Source organism: Typha latifolia, chromosome 3 (assembly GCF_019914945.1).
Source record: "Typha latifolia isolate L0001 chromosome 3, TyphaL0001v2, whole genome shotgun sequence".
NCBI classification, from domain to species: Eukaryota; Viridiplantae; Streptophyta; class Magnoliopsida; order Poales; family Typhaceae; genus Typha; species Typha latifolia.
Window position 1 is genome coordinate 13,220,890 of NC_133088.1, and position 20,799 is coordinate 13,241,688.

Below are 20,799 nucleotides of genomic sequence, written 5' to 3' on the forward strand. Positions count from 1 at the left end.
TTTTTAATGTATTTTGGGCATGACAAAGTCATGTAGAGTGCGTAAAATCCCTCATCTCTCTCCCTTTTACCCACATCCTTCTCAGCACATTCAGAAGCCAAGGCTAACAATGGAATGCAATGGACCATTATATTAATGGCAGTAAAGCTCTGTAATACAAATAACTGCTATTCAAAGGAAAGTTAGACAAGCCATTCTACTGTAAAATCTCATCAACTATAATTAACTTAATTGTGAAGAAATCTAGTCATCTTCATGCTAAGAATCCAAGCTTTTCTCCGTTGTTCTTAGCCAATCGGATTAGCCCCTGCCGTTGCTTTCCTGCAGCTCCTACTGTCTTGCAGAACTCAGTGATAACCTACACAAGGCACAACCTGGAACCATCAAAACGTTTGCCCTCTCCTAAAAAATACTTCAAGCATGACAACTAGTATCAGTTAATGAACTTGAATTACCTGAGAGTGCAACGCAATTGCCTTGCCTCTGAACTGATTGAATTGCTTCCTTCCGATAACGTTACGAGCGGCGACAACGATCGGAGCAAACAGGCCTTTCCCTTCGTTAACATTGCCCATCCTGGGACTCGATCTGACGGGCTTCACAACTCGAACTGAGGTCCGAACCGGCTTGTTTAGAATTGCACAGTCATCGCCGGAGAATGAGGTAGCCCAATTGCCATGGAAGGTGGAGGATAGGCCTTTGTATCCTGTGGTGGTGATGGAGGTGGCCATAAGGAAAGAATTTTAATAGGAGGACTTGGAATAGGAGAACAACTAATGCCTCAACTCTTCTCTTTATATGGTGAGGTTCTCTACGTGGGGAAAAGGAAGGAAGGAAGCAGGTCAAAACTCAAAACTAGAGTTTGTGTGAGTTTTGACGTTGTGTAGCTTTTTGGGCCTTGGGTTTTGAGATCTCCTCAGACCACAGAAAGGAATGTGAGGTAGGATTTAGAGCCGTGGGTCGATTGGACCACAAGTATTCAAAGATGTTGCTTCCCTTGGGAACAAGTGAAGGAAATTTCTAGAAGTAGCACGCGGAGGTTGTGGTTGCAGAGTCTTTGACAAGGAACTACACATTAGAAATAGAAAAGTACATCAGAGAATACGTAATCATAATTTTATTAAATAATAAAGATTTATATATATATATATATATATGTGTGTGTGTGTGTGTGTGTGTAATTTAAAAGCCCGTACGATATAGGTTGACCCTAGTCAATACTATTTAATAATTAAATTAGACAACTGAGCCATCATTCCCAAGAAAATAACATAATACCATTATGGAGAGAATAATGATACCAACCAATAAGCATTTAGTTGGGTTTGCAATTTAATTGTATTTAGTTTGTTCTTTCTCTAAGTTAGGTTAGATAGGTGCTTTTACAATTTAATTACATTTAGGTTTCTTTCTCTAAATTAGGGTTAGGCAAATGAGAGGGCGAAATTTTTTTAAAACTTTTATATGTAGGTTTAAGTTGTGTAAAGACTTTGAAATGCTAGTATGGACATTGAAAGTTTTAACATCTCTAAATCTTACGCTTCAGGCACACTCTTAGCAGAAAGAGAAACCTAAATCTAAATCTATAAAGAGTTTAAACCGACTATTAAAATAACTTTAAAATAATATTAAATCAAAAGAAAAAGGTCCAGTTAACCAGTTCTTTCAAAAATAATAATGTGAATGGCCACTCAAGTATGAGCCTGAGCCTGAGCCTGAGCCTGGATAGAGTTCCTCTTCCAGGCCCTGTATCCCTTCTTCTCCAGCATCTTCTCCACCTCCTCGAATGGCAATCCTTTCGTCTCCGGTACGAGCAAGAATATAAGTACGAGTGCAACGAAGGACACGGCACAGAACAAGAGAAACGTGGGAGCTGTGCCTAAAGCTTCTGTTAAGCTCAAGAACGTCTGCGTGACGATTAGATTAGAGACCCAGTTCGCCACTGCAGCCAAGCCGCCACAGAGACCCCTGAATCGCAGAGGGTAGATCTCCGAGTTGACAATCCAAGGAACGGTGCCCATGCCAGGAGAGTAGGAGATAATGTACGCGGCGAGAGCAGCCAGAGCCAACCATCCAAAGTTGCTCGGGCAACCTTGCGTGTACCATTCACGATGACCGGCATGACATGTATCTTTTACTGCATCATTAGACAACAAGCATGCACCAGGAAGAAGCTGCATTATAGAAAAACACAGACAGATTCAGACGAGAGAGAGGAAAAAAAAAAGGGTTTACAGATATATATATGCTTCAGTAGGTGCATATACATTAGTTGGACAAGAAATAGGTAAGATTTCAAGCATGGTAAGAACTTACTTTGTTACCACCATGAGCACAAAAACCACATTCAGAAGAGGCTTTTAAGCAGTCACTGCATTTCCATCTGATGCGAGAAGCTGGCTCGAAATCAGGACATGTGTAGTTTCCAAAGAATCGAGTCTCCATGCTACTAACAGCTGGAGAATGGCTCTCGGCGGCAAAGAAGAGACCACCCAGTAATGCAAGACATGCAACGATGCCAACCAAGCTAAGCAGCATCAGCCGTCTCCTTCCAGTTCTGTCGACAAAGTAGATACTGACAATAGATCCAAATGCATTGAGACCAGAGGTTATGAGAGACAATGCCAGTGCAGTGCTGTTGGAAGCAAAACCAGCCAGTTGCACTATTGTTGGACTGTAATACATAACTGTGTTGATGCCAACAAACTGCTGTGCAACCTGGCAAAGGATGCCAGCCACAAGCCCTCTGCGAACAATCTTGCTACTAAATGCTCTCCTCAGTTTGCCAATCAAGCTACCTTCTCCAATAGATCCTTCCTCAGCTATTTCAGCTTCAACTGAGTCACGCAAACCCTCGATTTCTTTGTCGACTTCATGAGAAGGGTATATCTTTCTCAAGATGTCTGTAGCTTCTTCTTGCCTACCCTGTTTAACAAAAGAAAATTAAGAACAATTGATGATAGTGAAAAACACCTCTTGTAAACATTCAATTGATATAAAAAATGAACCTTTACTTGATTAAGAGTTACAATATTTAATACCCATGTTAACCTTTTTATTCATTATCTTTCTTTGATGAAAATTATCATTATAGTTTGACAACTCTCTCCCTAATAAAAAATCCTGGTTCCGATACTGTGTACGTAAGTGCTTATAAATAGAATTACCTTTCTGTATAGCCACCTAGGTGATTCTGGGAGTGACAACATCAATATGAACTGAAGAAGAGCAGGAATTCCTGCGACCCCAAGCATCCAGCGCCAAGTTCCTGGTGCCTATAATAATTGGTTAAAACATCAGTATCACTATCCATGTAAAAGAGACTGTTCCTATTTCTAATGCTAATTCTGAAATACCTTGGTGAAAGCAAGATTTATAAGGTAGGCTAAGAACTGCCCTCCTGTAATTAGTAAACCATTAGTGCTAACAAGAGCTCCTCGAATTCTGGCAGGGGAAGCTTCAGAAATGTAAAGTGGAGAAGTCATGGAAGCCATCCCAACTCCAAGGCCCACAAAGATCCTCCCAAGGATAATTATCCCAGGAATTGGTGCAGCAGCCATAACTATAGCACCGATTAAGAACAACACATCAGCAATTAAAATGGAAGGTTTCCTTCCAAATCTGTCATTCATCCAACCACCAAAGCCAGCACCAATTATAGCTCCAGCTACAGCCATGCTCACAATTGTTTCCTGTTATTAAATGTTCAATATGTTTTACGAGATTGAGGGTGGAGATTAAGTTGAACATCATTGCTACGAATTTTCTGAGAACCTGTAGTAAAGTACTCCTTTCAACTGATTTGAAATCATCTCTGATGTATAGAAGTGCTCCAGAAATGACACCTGTTTTAGTAAGGAGCAAATGATTGTAAAATATGAGATTTTAATTTTGTTGTGTCCTACCTAAATATCCAATAGATACTTTCAAAGTTTTAATAGGGAGAAAATCCAATCTTCAATGCATTGATATCCAAAGATAGAGAAGAACTGAAGGTGATATTGTTTGCAAATCATCGTGATCTTTGCATATCAGTACAATGGGCTTGTTTGCTTGTTACAGCTGCATATCATACAATAGTTCAGATATGCGAAACATTACTAACAGTGCTAGTAATGTTGCTATAACAGCTTGTATTACTTGACACACAAACGGTCAAGAAATCATAAAGCTATCTTGACATGCTCTGAGATTAATTTTTTCTGCTCTGTGTAAACATGTAAACATGGCATAACTACAGCCCAATTAAGAGAGTTTCATCCCACTTAATTTATACACAGGTGATCATGGAAAATGCAGTCTGTGGTCTGCCACATTTATCACTTTCCACTAAAATTTATCATGCTTGCTACTAGTTTGGAATACACACAGAAAACTGCAAAATTTTACCTGTATCATAACCAAAAAGAAGACCACCAATCCCCGCAGAAAACGCAAGTCGTAGAATGTATGGCTGTTTCCATGTCAAATGTAGGCATTCTCGAAATTCGGTCTTGTCCGATTTATGAATAACCCCTTCCATTGCTTGTAAAACAATATGAATTTCACCAACAGATCAATATCCCCAAGTAATTCTCTGTAAGACAGGTCCCGTGACAATAATTGTGTTAACATACTATAAAAGCAACAAAAGAATAGGAAAGAGAATAAGATAAACAAATAAAAGAAAGATTGCTTTAAGCAAGATATATGAATTAAGAGAACTAGAATATGGAAGTAGGAAAAAATTTTGCTTTCATAACTTGTACAGATAGCAAATGGTCGGTACAATCTGTTGTGCCAAATACCCAAATGGGTGAGGGAAGCGGAAGCAAAACCTTTCACCCTCAAACAAATCCAAATGGAATAGCAAAAATTTGGGGCAAACTAAATATTAGCAAAGCTAATATCAATACCAATATGAAAACTCCAAATACAAGAAGCTAGTTGTAGAGAACTTCAAATACCCAAGGTAATCACAAATATGAACACCAAATCAATGCAAACCATAAAGAGAAAAGAGGGAGAGACGAGGTTTACGTGGCTCGGCAAAGTGCCTACGTCCACGGGTCGAGCAATCTTCAATCCACTATACAAATCACCAAATACAAAGAGTTTACAACTCTAATCTCACTCTAAACAATAGTGGCTCTCCCCTACGAGTTCTTCTCTCTTGCAAAATGCCCACACCAAACCCAAAACCTAACATTTTATTTATAGGGCCGGTTCACCTTGGGAATTTTTGCGTCGCGTTCGAACGCCCTCGGGGTCGCGTTCGAACGCCCTCGGGGGCGCGTTCGAATGCGCCCATTATTAGAGTAGCAGAACCAAAGGGGCGTTCGAACGCCCGCGGGGCGCGTTTGAACGCGCCCAGCGCAAATGCAGACTGGCGTTCGAACGCCAAAGCCCCGTTCGAACGCCTGCAGAAACAACTGCTCTTGGGTTAGCTCGCGTTCGAATGCGGCTGGGCCGTTCAAACGCTTGCATCACCCAGTCTCTGTCTGGGAACTGCGTTCGAATGTCCCCAGGGCCCATTCGAACGTATTGGCATACTAAGCTTGCAAAATGCTGAAATCTAAATTTGAGCCAAATTCCAACAATTCTCCACCTTGGCAAAAAATTCACAACTTCACCAAATCACTCTCCACCACTGCAAATCCCAAAATTGCACCGCCTGCAAATTTGCATCAAAAGACGCCAAATCCAAACAATTTTTGCAAACAATTCCAAAATAAACTTCAAATGGTCTTCACCATTCCAAAGTGAGTGCACCACTTCAAAACCCAAATGCAAAAAAATATGATGAGACTTCAAAGATGCCAAACAACTGTCTCCACCAATGCAAAGCGAGTGAGTGCACCATGCCAATGCCAAATAGTCAAACATGCAAATACTTGGTCAAGTCCAAGCAATGTTGGACCTTGACCCCAGTCACAACTGCACTATCGTCATGAGCAACCAAAAGTGCATATGCCATTCTGTTAGTACACCGTGCAAACTTCTGGGTCTTTTTTCTCAGTCTACTAACTGCAATTGATTTTCCTTTCTGCAAAATTTTCTGAGTTGAGGTCTCCACCTTATGCAAACTTGAGTCTTCTACATCCAAATTGGTAGACTTTGACGGAGCACTAAGGATTTCATTCTCCACCTGCTGCAAAAAGTCTTTGCTTATGCCATTCTGCAAATTCTTCTGATTCAAAATAGAAAACTCCCCAAAAGTTACAATTCTTTTGGAGACCTCATTCTTCAAATTTGGGTTTTGTGATCCATGATCATGTCTGCCTATCACAGTCTTGCCCTACAAAAAATAAAAATTCATTTTCCAAAGGCCTTTCATCACAACTAGAATTCCCAATGCAATTTTCAAAATTCCATCTTTCATTGTGATTGTGAAGCCTTTGGATTTCAATGCGCTCAATGAGATGGGATTCTTCTTCAAATGAGGGATATATCATACCCCCATCAACTCTCTCACTGATCTATCATGCAACTACAAACGAACTGTGCCAATTCCTTCAATTTTACAGGTATTATTATTACCCATAAAAACCATGTCATTGCTCAGTTCTTCAAAAGTGCAAAACCAATCTCGATGAGGACACATATGATAAGTGCAACTCGAATCCAAAATCCACTCATATGTATGACATGGTACAGATGAACTGCTAAGTGCAATATCCAGGTCCAAATCATCAAACTCATCTTCAAGATCGGTCACATTTGCCTTTCCCTTATGTTGATCCTTGTCATTCAAAATCGGACAATCCTTTTTTCAATACCCTTTGTTGCGACAATATGAACATTCATCTCTAGCAGGAATGTCTCTACCGAACGATCCACCCCGCTTGCTAAACTTTCCAGTTTTCAATCTACCACCCACTGTCAATGCTTCAGATAGAGAGTCCGTATGAACCTGATTATCCATCTTGCGATATTCATTATTGATCAATACATTTGTAATATCCTCATAACGAATAGATTCTTTTCCATATAGTAAGATAGTAGTCAAATGATCATATACATCGGGCAACGAATTCAATAATACCAAGAATTAGTCTTCATCCAAAATTTCCACATCCAAATTTTGCAAATCCGCAAGTAACTTGTTGAAGGCATTCAAATGCTCGGCCATATGCGTTCCAACCTTATACTGAAATCGAAAAAACTTCTTCAAATAGAGCCTATTCTCAATGCTCTTAGTCATAAACTTGTCCTCCAATTTCTTCCACAAGCTCTTCGTCGAGGTCTCCATCACAAAGTACTTTTGATCCTTTGTTAGAAAAGTCGAATAGAGCTACAAGCTTGCCAGTTCATTTTCTCCCAATCCCTCTCGGATATATCTTCGGGCTTCTCCTCCAAGGTGGTGTCCAACTTTTGTTAGAACAAGACGTCCATCACTTCACATTGCCACATTCCAAAATTATTGGTGCCATCAAATTTCTCTACGTCAAATTTTGCATTTGAAATAAGTTTTCCTAATTTGGATGATCCCGACATGTTTGCAAATCAATACTATCCCCAAATTCAAAGCCCTAGGTTTGAGATCTTGAAGCTCTGATACCAATTTGTTGTGCCAAATACCCAAATGGGTAAGGGAAGCGAAAGCAAAACCCTTCACCCTCAAACAAATCCAAATAGAATAGCAATAATTTGAGGCAAACCAAATATTAGCAAAGCTAATATCAATACCAATATGAGAACTCCAAATACAAGATGTTAGTTATAGAGAACTTCAAATATCCAAGGTAATCACAAATATGAACACCAAATCAATGCAAACCATAAAGAGAAAAGAGGGAGAGACGAGGTTTACGTGGCTCGGCAAAGTGCCTACGTCCACGGGCGGAGCAATCTTCAATCCACTATGCAAATCACCAAATACAAAGAGTTTACAACTCTAATCTCACTCTAAACAATAGTGGCTCTCCCCTACAAGTTCTTCTCTCTTACAAAATGCCCACACCAAACCCTAAAACCTAACATTTCTATTTATAGGACCGGTTCACATTGGGGATTTTCGCGTCGCGTTCGAACGCCCTCGGGGGCGCGTTCGAACATGCCCATTATCAGAGCAGCAGAACCAAAGGGGCGTTCGAACGCCCGCGGGGCGCGTTCGAACGCACCCAGTGCAAATGCAGACTGGCGTTCGAACGCTAAAGCCCCGTTCGAACACCTGCAGAAACAGCTGCTCTCAGGTTGGCTCGCGTTCGAACGCGGCTGGGCCGTTCGAACGCCACCCAATCTCTGTTTGGGAACTGCATTCGAATGCCCCCAGGGCCCGTTCGAACGCAATGGCACACTAAGCTTGCAAAATGCTGAAATCTGAATTTGAGCCAAATTCCAACACAATCCACAATGTGCCGAGTGGAAAATCCAAGTATGTGAAAGAAAAGAATAGTCTCTACTCGATTATAGTATCAAGAGTAGTATCTCTCATAAACAACAGGCCACAATCATGCATTTTTATCCCTATGGTTGTATACAACCTAAACATCTGAAAATCACAAAAATTCCAGCAATGGATAGTCCAAAACCATCCCATAAACAAATCTAAAATCGCAAACTAAGCATGAAACTTTTACCCCAAAAATGATAACAAATAAAAGGAAAGGGAAAAGATCAAATTTTTACACGACGGAAGTAGAAAATTTTCTAGTAAACTCTAAAGAACACTTCCAGTGTAATAAAAAAAGGATAACACGAAATTTTCAATCCCTAAAATATAACGAAAACATTTCTTCTGATAGAATAATCTTCTTTGATTCAACTTTGTTAAAATGACTCATTTTCTTGTAGCATATTAAAGCAAAGCTCTACAGAAATAAACCCCAAGGTTTCAATGCAAAACCTATCACTATCCTACCCCACCACAGTTAGAAACAACGCCCAAAAACACAAAGGTCAAACCCTTGAGTAACATATTTACATGCAGATTAAAGTAAAACAAATAAGAAAGCAACCAATGGTTATATTTTTTTTTCTTTAAAGTCATATCTTTGCGTCTCCAAATCTTACCGTTGTGCTCTCTTTCCTCCTCAATCTTTCGAACACCAAAAGGTAAGCAGGTTCAGATAGAAGAAGAGAATAAAGATATCCGAAGGGACAGGGAGATTAAATACAATTCACGCGAGGCACGTACAGTTCATGAATAGCAATATTAGCCCATTATGGAAATCTTATAGCGATATGAACAGCAAGGTATTGCGATTTTGTGTCAAATCTTATTCCCGATCGGATAACTATGGATAAATTTTATATCAGTTGTCCAAAGGGAGATAAAGGCGTTTTTAACTTTTACTTTGGCTTTTATAATTATTTATACTCTACCATATATATATATATATATATATATATATATATATATATATATATTAATATACCTAAAATACTTCTTATGCGACTTTAAAATTTTATTCTCCATTTATTTTTATCTTAATCTAAAAACATTATTGAGGGGTATTGTGATTACTTGGCATCTATAATTATTTTAGTTCATTTATGTGGAAACTAATAGCTAACAAAAATAGCACCAGTGTTTTTGAGGTATTTAAAAAAAATACAGGAAATAAATAACAAATATCTGTTTGATAGATCAGAATGTAAATAATAAAAAAAAAACAAAATGTACAATATATTAAATAAATTTTCTACTATTTAAGAGGATGCCAGACTGGATGACTATGCATATGATGTATTAAAAAAAATGAAATCCGATTGATTTTAAGTAGCTCGCATGCTTAAATGCAATTGGATGCCTTTTAATTGGTTTCTATATTGAAAACCTTGAAGAGTGCAATTGAGTTAATGAGATCATAATGCCACCCTTGCCAATATGGTTATGAGATAGAAACATGTCAGTCTGACACCGGCACAGGGTAAGGGTAGTAGATAAGTGTGCCAGTTTATCCATGGACATCTCCCAAGTAACTTGTTTGGCTGTTTGCTTATGCCAAATTGTTAATTGGAAGAAGCCTCCTCATTGGGTTGTCAACAAGTGAACGTAGACGGCGCTTTCCATCCTAGCTATCAAAGGGCTCGGTTTTGTTTATTTAATTATTCATGAGCTCAAAAGCTAGATATGGCTAGGTAAAAAACTAATTCTCCATAGATATAGAGACGCTTAAGTTTTAAACTTTTAGCTGCCTAATCTAGATTTCAAATTATATACATCACCGAATAATTGCTTGAACTAAATGTTGCTGAGATCAGCTCTAAGCTATTGCCGAGCTGTTTTTCTAAACTAATTATACTATTAAACCATCAACTGAATCGAACCAAACTACTAAATTATTAAATAATTTCTCATATTATTATTTAGAGTTAGAGTTGAACCCATAACATTCTTGATCATGGAGAAAATACCAACGAACTCTACTAGAGTTGGTTAGTAAAAAATCGAAATTGAACCAGTAGCTCGAGACTACTTAGGCCCTCTAAATCCAACTCGAGGGACCTTTGGCCTTGCTTCATAAAGAGTGCTGTGGATAAGACGCCTTGCTAAAGTTTTCTTTTTTTCTGAGTGAGACTTCGAAATAGTCATCAACGCAGTTAACCAGCTTGGTGTATCTACTTTTGACTCGTACTTATAGAGAATGTAACTAAGCTAAAGACTGCGCAGCTCATAGGAGTTGGTTGAAGAGTTATTTTGTAGCCTGAGGATAATAATATAAGATAGCTGGCGTAGCGACTCCATTTTAAAATGAAGTAAAGTATGCCTAAGCAAAATGCAATTTAATGTGTTACTTTTTTATTTAGTTAATTAAGATCAACTAATTAAAAGACAAGTAGCCCAAAAAATTATAAGTTGCTACTAGGCCTATTACAAAGTGCCAAAAGGCAATTTTGTATAAAATGGACTAAAACTCAGACATACTTGAGCCATCTAAAACAAAGAAACAAGAGGTTAATCTGATATGATTTCTCTAACGTATCTATAATCTCACAATAAATGACTCCTCTGCCAACCCACACATAGAGCAGGTATTATCAAAAGTAATTTTACTCTACATATTGTTAATTGGTTGTCTATATTATTAGAGTATTTTACCAAATTAAATATTTTCATAAACTTATATGTTCAAATGGTTGTCATCAAACTTATTATCTGGAAGGATTTATTATGGACACCTTCCACTTGACAGAAACTCTAAATTTGTATAAAATTCTAACCTTATCAGCACTTTATTCTAAATATAAAACGGCTAATAAACTCAAGCTATAAAAATTTCCTTTCCTTTGGAATAGAATAAACCTTTCTAGTTTATTTGCATGGATAATAGATAATAATATTATGTAATAACTATCATGTCCAAAAATAAACCCTGGTAATAAGCTTACTTAGGTGATCTGTGTCGGTATTTAAAATTCTTGAGGGGGGGGGTGGCTTTGATGAAGATATATATAAAAAAGAAATTGCACCAGCCGGGAATCGAACCCGGGTCTGTACCGTGGCAGGGTACTATTCTACCACTAGACCACTGGTGCTTGATGAAACATTTTTATTTTAAACAAATATTCTATTGCATGATTTTTATTTCGTCCTCGTGGCCAAGGAACAATTAGCTAGTGATGAGGAATCCATAGAACCAGAAGAATCATTTAGAGAAATCACAATACTTACAAGTGATGAGGAATCCAATCAATTGATTTTGACACTAAATAAATCAACACAGATACATCAGAGGAAAAGGAAATAATATTCACACGAATCTGCATTTACTAATTAATATCAATGACAGGATCACTTCAGATTGAGGGCTATGTCAACAGATTTCAGGAGGTCACCCCCCTTAGGAAAACAACGCATGCTTAGTTAGCTCCAAAAGGATGATTTCCGCAAACTCCAGTAATTATCAAGGAGAAAGGCCAGAGAGGCCGAACATCACCGTCGTTCTTTCAATAACAGGTGCTTAGCTCTGCCATGTAAAGTGAAGAAAGCCTAAAGACCCAATGAGCCAAGGTAGTTAGAAGTCAGAAGCACTTTTTGATCAGCTGGGCATGGCTGTTTTATGTGATACTGGATTTGCAAACTGGACACGATGATTTTCTTCTCAGCCATTGGTCAATGCACTGCATTTCAGAAGGTGGATTAGCCATCCAAGCAAGATCCCTTCAGACAAGTTATGTATGATGTCAATAGGTTTGATGCCGTACCTCTTTGTGGAACTTATGCAAGCATGGCAAATGACGAATGGTATCTCCGATGGAGGGTTTCTCGAGGCAGACTGCACATTCTTCGACATTATCCAACTGCCCCCAAGTAAATATGGTAACAAACACTATTAGATTTCAAACTGGAAGCAAAAGGTAACCAAGTGGTTAAATAATATAAAGAAGAACTGCACCTGGACTACTGATTGAGGTAGACTGTTGATCTGACTCTTCGAAGCACCAGCATGGTTATGATTGTTCTCATCCAGTGCCAATAACATCTCATAATCATTTCTAAAAGAACAATTAAGAATAGTTAAAATGAGATGCCTTAAACAAGGCTTTACAAAGTTATGTTGCTCATTTGAAATATCTACAAGTTACAACGAAGTCATTATAAGTAATTAAATAATTATCATAAAGATTCAGTAGAACATGCCAAAGTTGCCTAAAGTCTAAACACTTTATTGCACAAGTCCAGATAACCACTGAGCATGACCTCTAAGTATACTCAGCCAGTTATAATCAGATACATGTCTGCTTTCAATCAAAGCTCTCCTTGTTTTAACCACCTCTAATCAGACAAAATGCACACACATTGAAAACTAGCTCAGCTTATACATGCCAATCTCCTTTAAGTGATCCTTCACCTACTAAAAATTCTGAAGTCCTTTTATTTTGCAAAAGTTGTTGTTGTTATTACAACAAAAAATCCTTAGAAGCACTCCAATCTCAGTGGAAAAACCCATATCTCAAAGAAAACAAAGAAGCAGAAAGCTATCCTTGATGGACCATTTACTTACTTTTAGCTGACCAAAATTGCAACAATGGTTATTGGCCAGGTATAAATATTCATAATTAAGTAAGAATTCTTTATTATAAATATAGAAGAAAGCTAATTATGTAAGAATCCTTTATTATAAATATAGAAGAAAGCTATTAATTGTAGAAAATGTTTATCTCATAGATTATCTTAGCATTTGCAAAGAGATGGCTTCCATCAAAATATTTACACCTGAGCTTCATTTCAGATTCATATTTCTCTTGACAAAATAGAGATATTTTAACTAATGAGCTTCCAAATTGCTTGCAGGTTATTCCTCCAAAAATGTTCTCAACTAAGCAACAGACTGCAGGTACCAAAATATCACCTTCTGAAGCATGGTCAGAACCAATGAGATGGCTATTTAATCATGAAAGCAAATGTAGCTGAACTGAACTCAAAAGAGTAAGTAGGATACAAAAGTAGCAGTAAGACTATTAATGGCATATTGCACAGTCCAAACTGCTAAGTCAGTTGAACTAACTTCTAGACTTCTAGTCAGTAGTGAACTTCTAGGCTAAGTCTCTTCAATTGCATGAAAATGATAAAGGGGAGATCAAGCGGGAAAGAAGAAAAAGAGCATCTGCAACATGTGTTAAGCATATCAAGATTGAGGTTTTTCAGAAGCTAACTGAATAATATCGTGCTGCAGAAAGGGTACACCAATTTCAACTAAATTTGGAAATCGAATGAGCAACAATTAAAATTAAGTAGTAGAACAAGAAAGAGTACTTACTCATTAAAATCTCGTTGGACCTGCAGGAAATCAGGTACTTCCATGTTACTATAAGAATCAAATGCAGCTTCCAGTTCTTCAAACCAGTTAAGTCTCTGCAAACCATGAAAAATAAAAAGAAAAAACATGCAAGTGGATGGTTATTTAATGGATCATTTAACTCCACTATGCTATTCTGTTAGTCAAGGTTCATGAAGAAATTAAGCAAGAAAGTTTAAAAAAAAAGCCTCAACTCTTTCATAATTAAACTTTCATGCTTAAGCAAGTGTATAGTTTTTCTTTATAAGAAGCAAGGAAGCTTGCATAGATCAAAATCATTGCATAAAAATGCGGAAATTGGAGATGACAGGAAACAATGATGTCTCAAATGCAGAAATAGTGTATTAATAATATAATAATTATAAAGCAATACCATAAGTACATCCATCCTTGACCAGTCAGAGCCCCGCATAACTTGTGCCATTCTAGTCGCAGTTGGATGTTGAGCACGACTTGGAAAATTAGATGAAGATGATGCTCTTGTACGCAAATGTGCATTTGCTGCTCCTCTCTAAGGAAGAACAAGGAGAATATGTATTTATATTGAGAAAACGAAAAACTCTAAATATTAGAGATCTGACATAAAGTACATTGAAAGTTCATTTGTAAAGGCATAACAAGTAAATAACTGTTAGTAGTTAAAATATTTAACATAAGAATTTGTGAGGTTAGAAACTGGCTATTCTGATTCTGATCAACTTTTGCCTACTGTTACTATTCAGCCATTCAAAACATTGCTTAATTCATAGCCCTGAGAAAGAAAATGTTACATCATACATAAAAGAAAGTGGTCTTTATTAATAATGAATTCTTGAAGGTTACTTATCTCTTTCACAAAATACCAACAATCAAGTGAATCTTCTAGCAACCTCACCCCTGACAACCTCATGGAGAGAATGGGCATCCAATGATATTACCATCTTGAAGAGATCATAGCATAATTCAATTAAAGGAACGAAAATGCATCCATGCTTTTGATATATACTTTCTAATCATCAGTACACAGATATTTAATATTAAGAGAGAACACATTAAAAGTTAAACATCAATAATCTGATTAAACTTTTTAGTGCACTACGCTTTTGTTTTTGTAAGAAATGAACACTTTGTGTTTATAAGCAGTGCGTAACTATACAATTTATGATTATCATAAGTAGAACCTGTTTGCAAATAACATGAATAATGGTCCATCTTCACTAATGTGATTTTACACATATATATGATGCGAGTAGTTGAAGTAGATTTCCTAAATGTTATCTATAATATGTTGGACAACAGTGGAGCACAGAACAAAAGAACTACTCAAATCAACAGATTGGTCAAATCCAAGGCATGTAAAGGGAAGGTAGTTTTGTAGTCCAAACAAATTAGTAAAAGGAAAATTCCAAGATTCCCAAACTAAAGTGACTAGAGGGAGAAAAAGTGACACTGGACATCTCCAAGCAGGAATTAGTGTGCTTGTCAAATTAACCAAACTTTCTCTCTAAATAGTGCAAAACTACAACGAGGGAGTTCAAGACTTAATCCTAGTGTAATTGGCCAACTAGCTTTCAGAAATCAGAACCAACTTAAAAGGACCTATGCTCAGCAATACCACAGATCAAGACGAGTAATTGAGAAAAGCCATGACTGTGTCATATTGATATTTAAAGGGGAGAAAAGAGAACAGAAATAGAATGATAAGATGTCCCTGTAGCCTAACCATCCAGACATCAAATCTTCAGAGGAACTTTATGGAGATAATGAATAATTTATATCTAATTGAGGCCAAGATGGTAAAGGAGTTAAGACTCTTCCCAATTCTCAGAATGAGCAGGACAGCTTCTGGGTTAGAAGAATTTGATTTATGTAAAAAAGGATCTTCCTAAAATTGAACCTTTATAACCTTTAATAGGTTCACTCCTTTCCCTAAGCTCTTATTTGGTAATTAGAACCATAATCTATAAAGAGTAGCACTAAATGGAAAAAGGTACGATGGTTAAAATTGAACCTTTATAACCTTTAATAGGTTCACTCCTTTCCCTAAGCTCTTATTTGGTAATTAGAACCATAATCTATAAAGAGTAGCACTAAATGGAAAAAGGTACGATGGTTATGAAAATAACACAGAAGGATTTACTTGCTAAGATGTTACAAGGTAAATGAAGTAAGCTGGAAGATACAACATATAACAGACAACTTCACAACCAATAATTAAAGACAATTTCACAAGATGCACTCATTTCCAAATAGCAATAACACTTACAACATTGTTTTGATCCTGCCTTGCAGCTGAAGATGTACGTTGAGCCTCTTCTTCCCGCTGCAACGACAATGCTATAGATGCATCAATCTGTTCAATGACAGTGACAAGACAGTTAATGGTAATAGTGTCATCATGCCCAGCCAATAATCTTAACTAGAGTAAAAGGCTCAAAAAGCTATGAAATCCAAATACATAATCTGGGACATTAAGAGAGCCCCGACTAGATAAGAATAGAACATATATAAGGGAATGAAGGAATGGCAATTTTAACCTCTTCTGTACGTGAAACTCCAGGTGATTCATTATAGAACTGCTCCTGAAGTTGACGAGCTAATACCTCATCTGACTCAACCTGCCTAGCCCTAATACCAGAGTCATTGGATATTCCACCACTTTGATCTTGAGGAACAAAATATGTATCTCCTGGGTAATCCATCTCATCAACTTCTATTACAGCTCCTAATACAGTTCTCTGGTGTCGAGTATTACGAGTTCTGGTCGATCTTGAATTAGTAGGCTTCCATGATCCAAGATATGAGATTTCTGGGTCATCAAAAGAGCTGGAGCTTTCACCAGGACCATTATTTTTACTATTTCCTCTGATAGGCCTGTGACTTCTTTTCTGTGAGCTTGACCTGGATAGCGGTTGCATTGTGATTGGATTTGATCTATGAATGCAATTAAGTGATAGTTATGAATTAGAATGATAATAGTAGTGAAAATTCAAAAAAAGAAACAACAGAATATAGGAAAAATATCATCATGTTTACAAACTGTCGTCAAAATATAACGAAGATAATATGATGGAAATAAAAAGTTTAAAAAAATCCACATATCAAAGGAATCACCCAAATTATCTTGGTTAGTGGCAGACGCAACAATTCATTGACGTACTATTGCCATACTTATATCAGTTAATATCACCATGATGATGGATGCCTAAAAAGTTGCAACAGCACATAGCATGGTAAAGCCCAAAATCACCATGATATCTGCCACTGCTGCCACCATGAAATCTTTAGAACAATGTTAAGTTGTTAACTGGTAATCAGGATTCAATCAAAGTTTCATAATATAAAGTTCCACGGTTCCAGTGGTAATGCAAGAGAGCGGGAACATATGAGTCGGCATCATATTGGAACCCTTAATATTAATCAATAGAAAGTCATTGAACCTGGCTGGTATGATATGAATACCACTTCTCATCTATGCCAAAGAAAATAAATGGATCAAGGCCTAATTACCACAACCAGATAAAATGTGTTCTCAGATAAACCACTTGTTTTGAACTTTTAATAATTAAAGGGAAAAAGTTAAACTTAGCATACTGCCCCATGGAAAATAATCATAGGCAAGTATTTGCTAATGTTATCTTTAGATGAAAGTTTAATCTGATGACGGGAGCCTCTTGCTTATAATAATTTTTTCATGCTAAAAGTAATTTTAAGACCATTTGTATGTGCACAGTTTAAAATTGTGCTTGGTATTCAGTAATTCTATAACCATAATTTTAGAATAAAATGCCAATTTATCTTCCGTGGGCAATCACATGAAATCACTTACCACCGTTATAAACCACCACAGTTTCCTAGGCAAAGAGTTTACACAATCAACTAACAGGAGGCTGGAAATCTTGGTTTCCAGGATATGATCACAATTCCACAACTAACAAATATGCCAAATCAGAAAATTAGAAATGAACAAGTATATATGAAACTAGACAAATTGTATACTGGAACCACAAACAGGGAACAACTTTGATGTGCAACTACAACATAAAATTAAATGTCTCCTACGAAGAGCATCATTTAGATTTCAATCTAGGACTTTATTCAAGTACCAAAAACTCAAACAGGAAAATGTTCTAACCAGGTTATATTGCATCTAGCTGAATCCCTAAAAAGTAGTAATATGCAACATATCTTGGTTCCTGATAGTGTGCCACAATGACACAAGAAAGTGATAATGTGATATCACAAGCAAAATATAACTGTACACTCTAAAAAATCAAATACATATGGTTCCTTATTATTGAACGGGCATGACGTACTGCATGGAGTTAAAGAATTGGCGTTGGCATTGTAGAGTTCAAGCACAAGGCTACATTTTTTTTTTCTTTAAAGATACTAGAAGTCATATAGCACTTGTAGACAAGAAACAAAAAGGGTATTATGATTATCTTTCATAAGGGATATCAAGTGGATTCAAAGGGGATACCTAAAAAGGAGAAAAAGGTTATACATACTATATATGCAAATAAAGGAATATGTATAACATCCATTATGTAAGAGAGATGACTAAGAATTAGGATCTACCTGTTTAATAGAAATTTTGCTTTATCATCTGGCATACTGCTTGACACATTATCATCTAAAATTGCTTTTCCTTTCTTGTTATCACCATGTCTTCCTTCAGACTGAGGATTGCCATTATGTATTTCATCTGGTTCCCCACTGGGAGGCACTTCAACAACCCTCTTCCCCACCTCATCCTCTTTGGTTATTCTGCCAGTCCTAGTCTCTGCAATGCTATCTGAAGTGATGACTCCATCATGCATCACCCTTGTCTGTTCAGTTCTGAGTTGTGAATTCTTGGACAAATAAAGTCCATTTCTTTTATCTTGATCACTGACCAGAGGAAATGAAGAGTTTAGCCTTACATAAGCAGAGCAAAGTTCCTGTTCACCATCCCTGTGAGACTTTGTAATACCCTTTTCTATATTACAAGGGGATATACAACCATTACGCACAAGCCTTCTCTGGCCCACATGCCTCTGAGGGCTAAAAGTTTGGATAGGGCTTGATAGTGCTTGTTTAGATGGAAAATTTGAATCATTACTATAAACAATGCCTTTTCCTTTATTGTCAACGAAGTCCAATCCAGCCTGAGCTTCATTTTGCAACTCCGTCTTTGCTTCCTTACAGATGTTAGCCCTGCTCTGGCTTCCAGGGCTACTCACAGATCCTGCACCAAGAAATTCAGCATTTCCACAACCTCCCTTGTCCTGACTACCCTCGCCTTCATTGCTCGAGTATTTGTGAATCTTCCCTCTTGCATCCTTATGTCTTATGGAACTGGAAGAGGGAAATGGTCTCTTCTTTGCCAACTTCATTCCATTATCATTAGAAAAACCTTCTTGTCGGACTTCAAGCGGCTTACCATGGTCTGACGTCGGTTTGACTTCAAGAGTTCCAGAGAGCAATCGTGCTAATCCTGCTTGCTTGAACAGCAGTTCAGTATCATGAGGTGTGGCACTACTATTAGCCACATTGCCTCGACCAGAGTCACCAAGGTGGCGAGCACTATTTCTTCTCGAGAGATTTATCCTTCGATGGGAGGACAATGGATCCAATTCTACCTCAACAACATCTCTCCCAACAGAAGGGCGAGAAGACACTTCAATTGACCGTGCAATTCTATCAGGTGTGTCGGGAACTTCAAGAACCAGATCAGGATTCATATCGACCATGTTCTCTAATAGATAGTTACTATAAGCACCAATTAATTAAATCCTAGCTTCACAAGTCACCTCAAGAATGTCTTGCAAAGAAACCAAAAGCAATTTTCTCAGAACAGCAAAACCCTAAAAGAATAAAAGTGCAGAAATCAAATTAATATAATAAGAGAGCCCGGATGAATAAAGGAACTTGCTTGAAACCCTAATCAAGAAAACTCACCCCCATTTCGTTGATCTATCTAGATCTCACTAAGAAGAACCCAAGAATATCCGGAAATTGATACTTCTTTGCATGAACAAATCGAAACACATTTGAAATCGAAAGAAAAGAAAAAGAGTGACACCGTACATTCCACACCGAGGATAATATGCAAAAGAATAAAATATAATCGATCAAAAATAGCAATGAGTGTGCCAAAAATTTTAGAATATATGATCTCAATCGGCGACTCAGCAAGGAAAAATCGCATCAATTACAAGAAAAGAAATTGAACAAATCAACGGAAAGCGATCAAGTAACAAGAAAAGATACCTTTTTGGGCGTAATTGCGCGTCGACTTCAACCAAAATTCGCGTTCTAGAGGCGGATTAGAGGCCGAGAGAGAAGTTCAACTCGTACGCTGCCATCCGTCTCCTCTATCTCCGTTTCTCTCTCCTCCTTCCATCGGCTGCAGCAATAGCCGTTGGCTGTCCGTGCATCGAGATTCGCGAAAGAGACCCTAATTTCAGCTGCTGGATACCGAACCGGAGCGGTATTCACGCAATGAAGTCGACATTGGCCGTCAGATTAGTGCATCAGAGCTGTACACCTAATAGATGGAACCCAACAACCCGTTAACCCGCTAAGATTTGGGCTCTCAAAATCGATACCTGATTGTGACTATTTGCACCAGAGTTGATTATCCGATCAGGCCTTTGCCTACCCGGCTCACCCAAAAGCCCAACCTGATCAAAAATCTAACCCATATCTCTCATCTCTGCCTCCGCCACCGTACTTTGGCTTTTTCATCCTCCACCGTTCGTCGCGTTGGCCGCGCCGGAACACCCATCTCATCTCAGCTCGAGGTCGTCGCCATTGAAGACGACGCATCGCATCATGCCGCTCGACAAGTTGATACGGTGCTTTAGTTGTTTATCTTAATAGCAAAATGACCGACGCATATAAGATGTGTTTATTTTTTATGACCAGCAAAAATCTAATGGTGTTTATGTCATTAGGGAACTCTCATATAACATGATTCTCTGTTACCAACTTACCACTATCTTATTAGCCATGTATTGAGAAGTCACTATAGATGCACATCTTGGGGAATTATGAATTTTGTCTTGAGAACAAGAGGCTATAATGTCATTATAGCAGTCCTGAGGGA

At 37.7% G+C, this 20,799-nt stretch overlaps 2 protein-coding genes, 1 long non-coding RNA gene and 1 other non-coding gene across 8 annotated transcripts; all 4 read right to left on the minus strand.

Annotated features, from left to right (window-relative positions):
- Nucleotides 1-110: 110 nt before the first annotated feature.
- LOC140783420 (uncharacterized) lies at nt 111-595 on the minus strand. Its single transcript, XR_012108143.1, has 2 exons — nt 456-595; nt 111-374 (listed from the first exon to the last, which is right to left on the minus strand). It is a non-coding gene; the product is annotated as an uncharacterized lncRNA (long non-coding RNA).
- Nucleotides 596-1,606: 1,011 nt separating this feature from the next.
- On the minus strand, nt 1,607-9,041 carry LOC140783418 (probable inositol transporter 2). 2 transcript variants are annotated; one of them, XM_073130309.1, is made up of 7 exons: nt 8,995-9,041; nt 4,390-4,576; nt 3,775-3,845; nt 3,357-3,692; nt 3,168-3,275; nt 2,317-2,925; nt 1,607-2,174 (listed from the first exon to the last, which is right to left on the minus strand). In XM_073130309.1, exons 2-7 carry the CDS (start codon nt 4,520-4,522, stop codon nt 1,692-1,694), a joined length of 1,740 nt encoding a protein of 579 aa, XP_072986410.1. In that variant the 5' UTR covers nt 4,523-4,576; nt 8,995-9,041; the 3' UTR covers nt 1,607-1,691. The 2 variants fall into 2 exon arrangements, with proteins under 2 accessions (XP_072986410.1, XP_072986411.1); XM_073130310.1 differs by lacking the exon at nt 8,995-9,041 and having other exon boundaries at nt 4,390-4,989.
- A 2,351-nt stretch (nt 9,042-11,392) lies between these two features.
- Nucleotides 11,393-11,463, minus strand: TRNAG-GCC (transfer RNA glycine (anticodon GCC)). Its single transcript has one exon. It is a non-coding gene; the product is annotated as a tRNA-Gly (tRNA).
- A 139-nt stretch (nt 11,464-11,602) lies between these two features.
- Nucleotides 11,603-20,175, minus strand: LOC140785050 (uncharacterized). Of its 4 annotated transcripts, none has more exons than XM_073132752.1 (9): nt 19,962-20,175; nt 18,288-19,512; nt 16,244-16,640; nt 15,973-16,059; nt 14,101-14,238; nt 13,689-13,783; nt 12,324-12,423; nt 12,133-12,228; nt 11,603-12,048 (listed from the first exon to the last, which is right to left on the minus strand). In XM_073132752.1, exons 2-9 carry the CDS (start codon nt 19,439-19,441, stop codon nt 11,986-11,988), a joined length of 2,130 nt encoding a protein of 709 aa, XP_072988853.1. In that variant the 5' UTR covers nt 19,442-19,512; nt 19,962-20,175; the 3' UTR covers nt 11,603-11,985. The 4 variants fall into 4 exon arrangements, with proteins under 4 accessions (XP_072988853.1, XP_072988852.1, XP_072988855.1 ...); XM_073132751.1 differs by having other exon boundaries at nt 18,288-19,555; XM_073132754.1 differs by having other exon boundaries at nt 18,288-19,446; nt 19,962-20,104.
- Between the last annotated feature and the right edge of the window lie 624 nt (nt 20,176-20,799).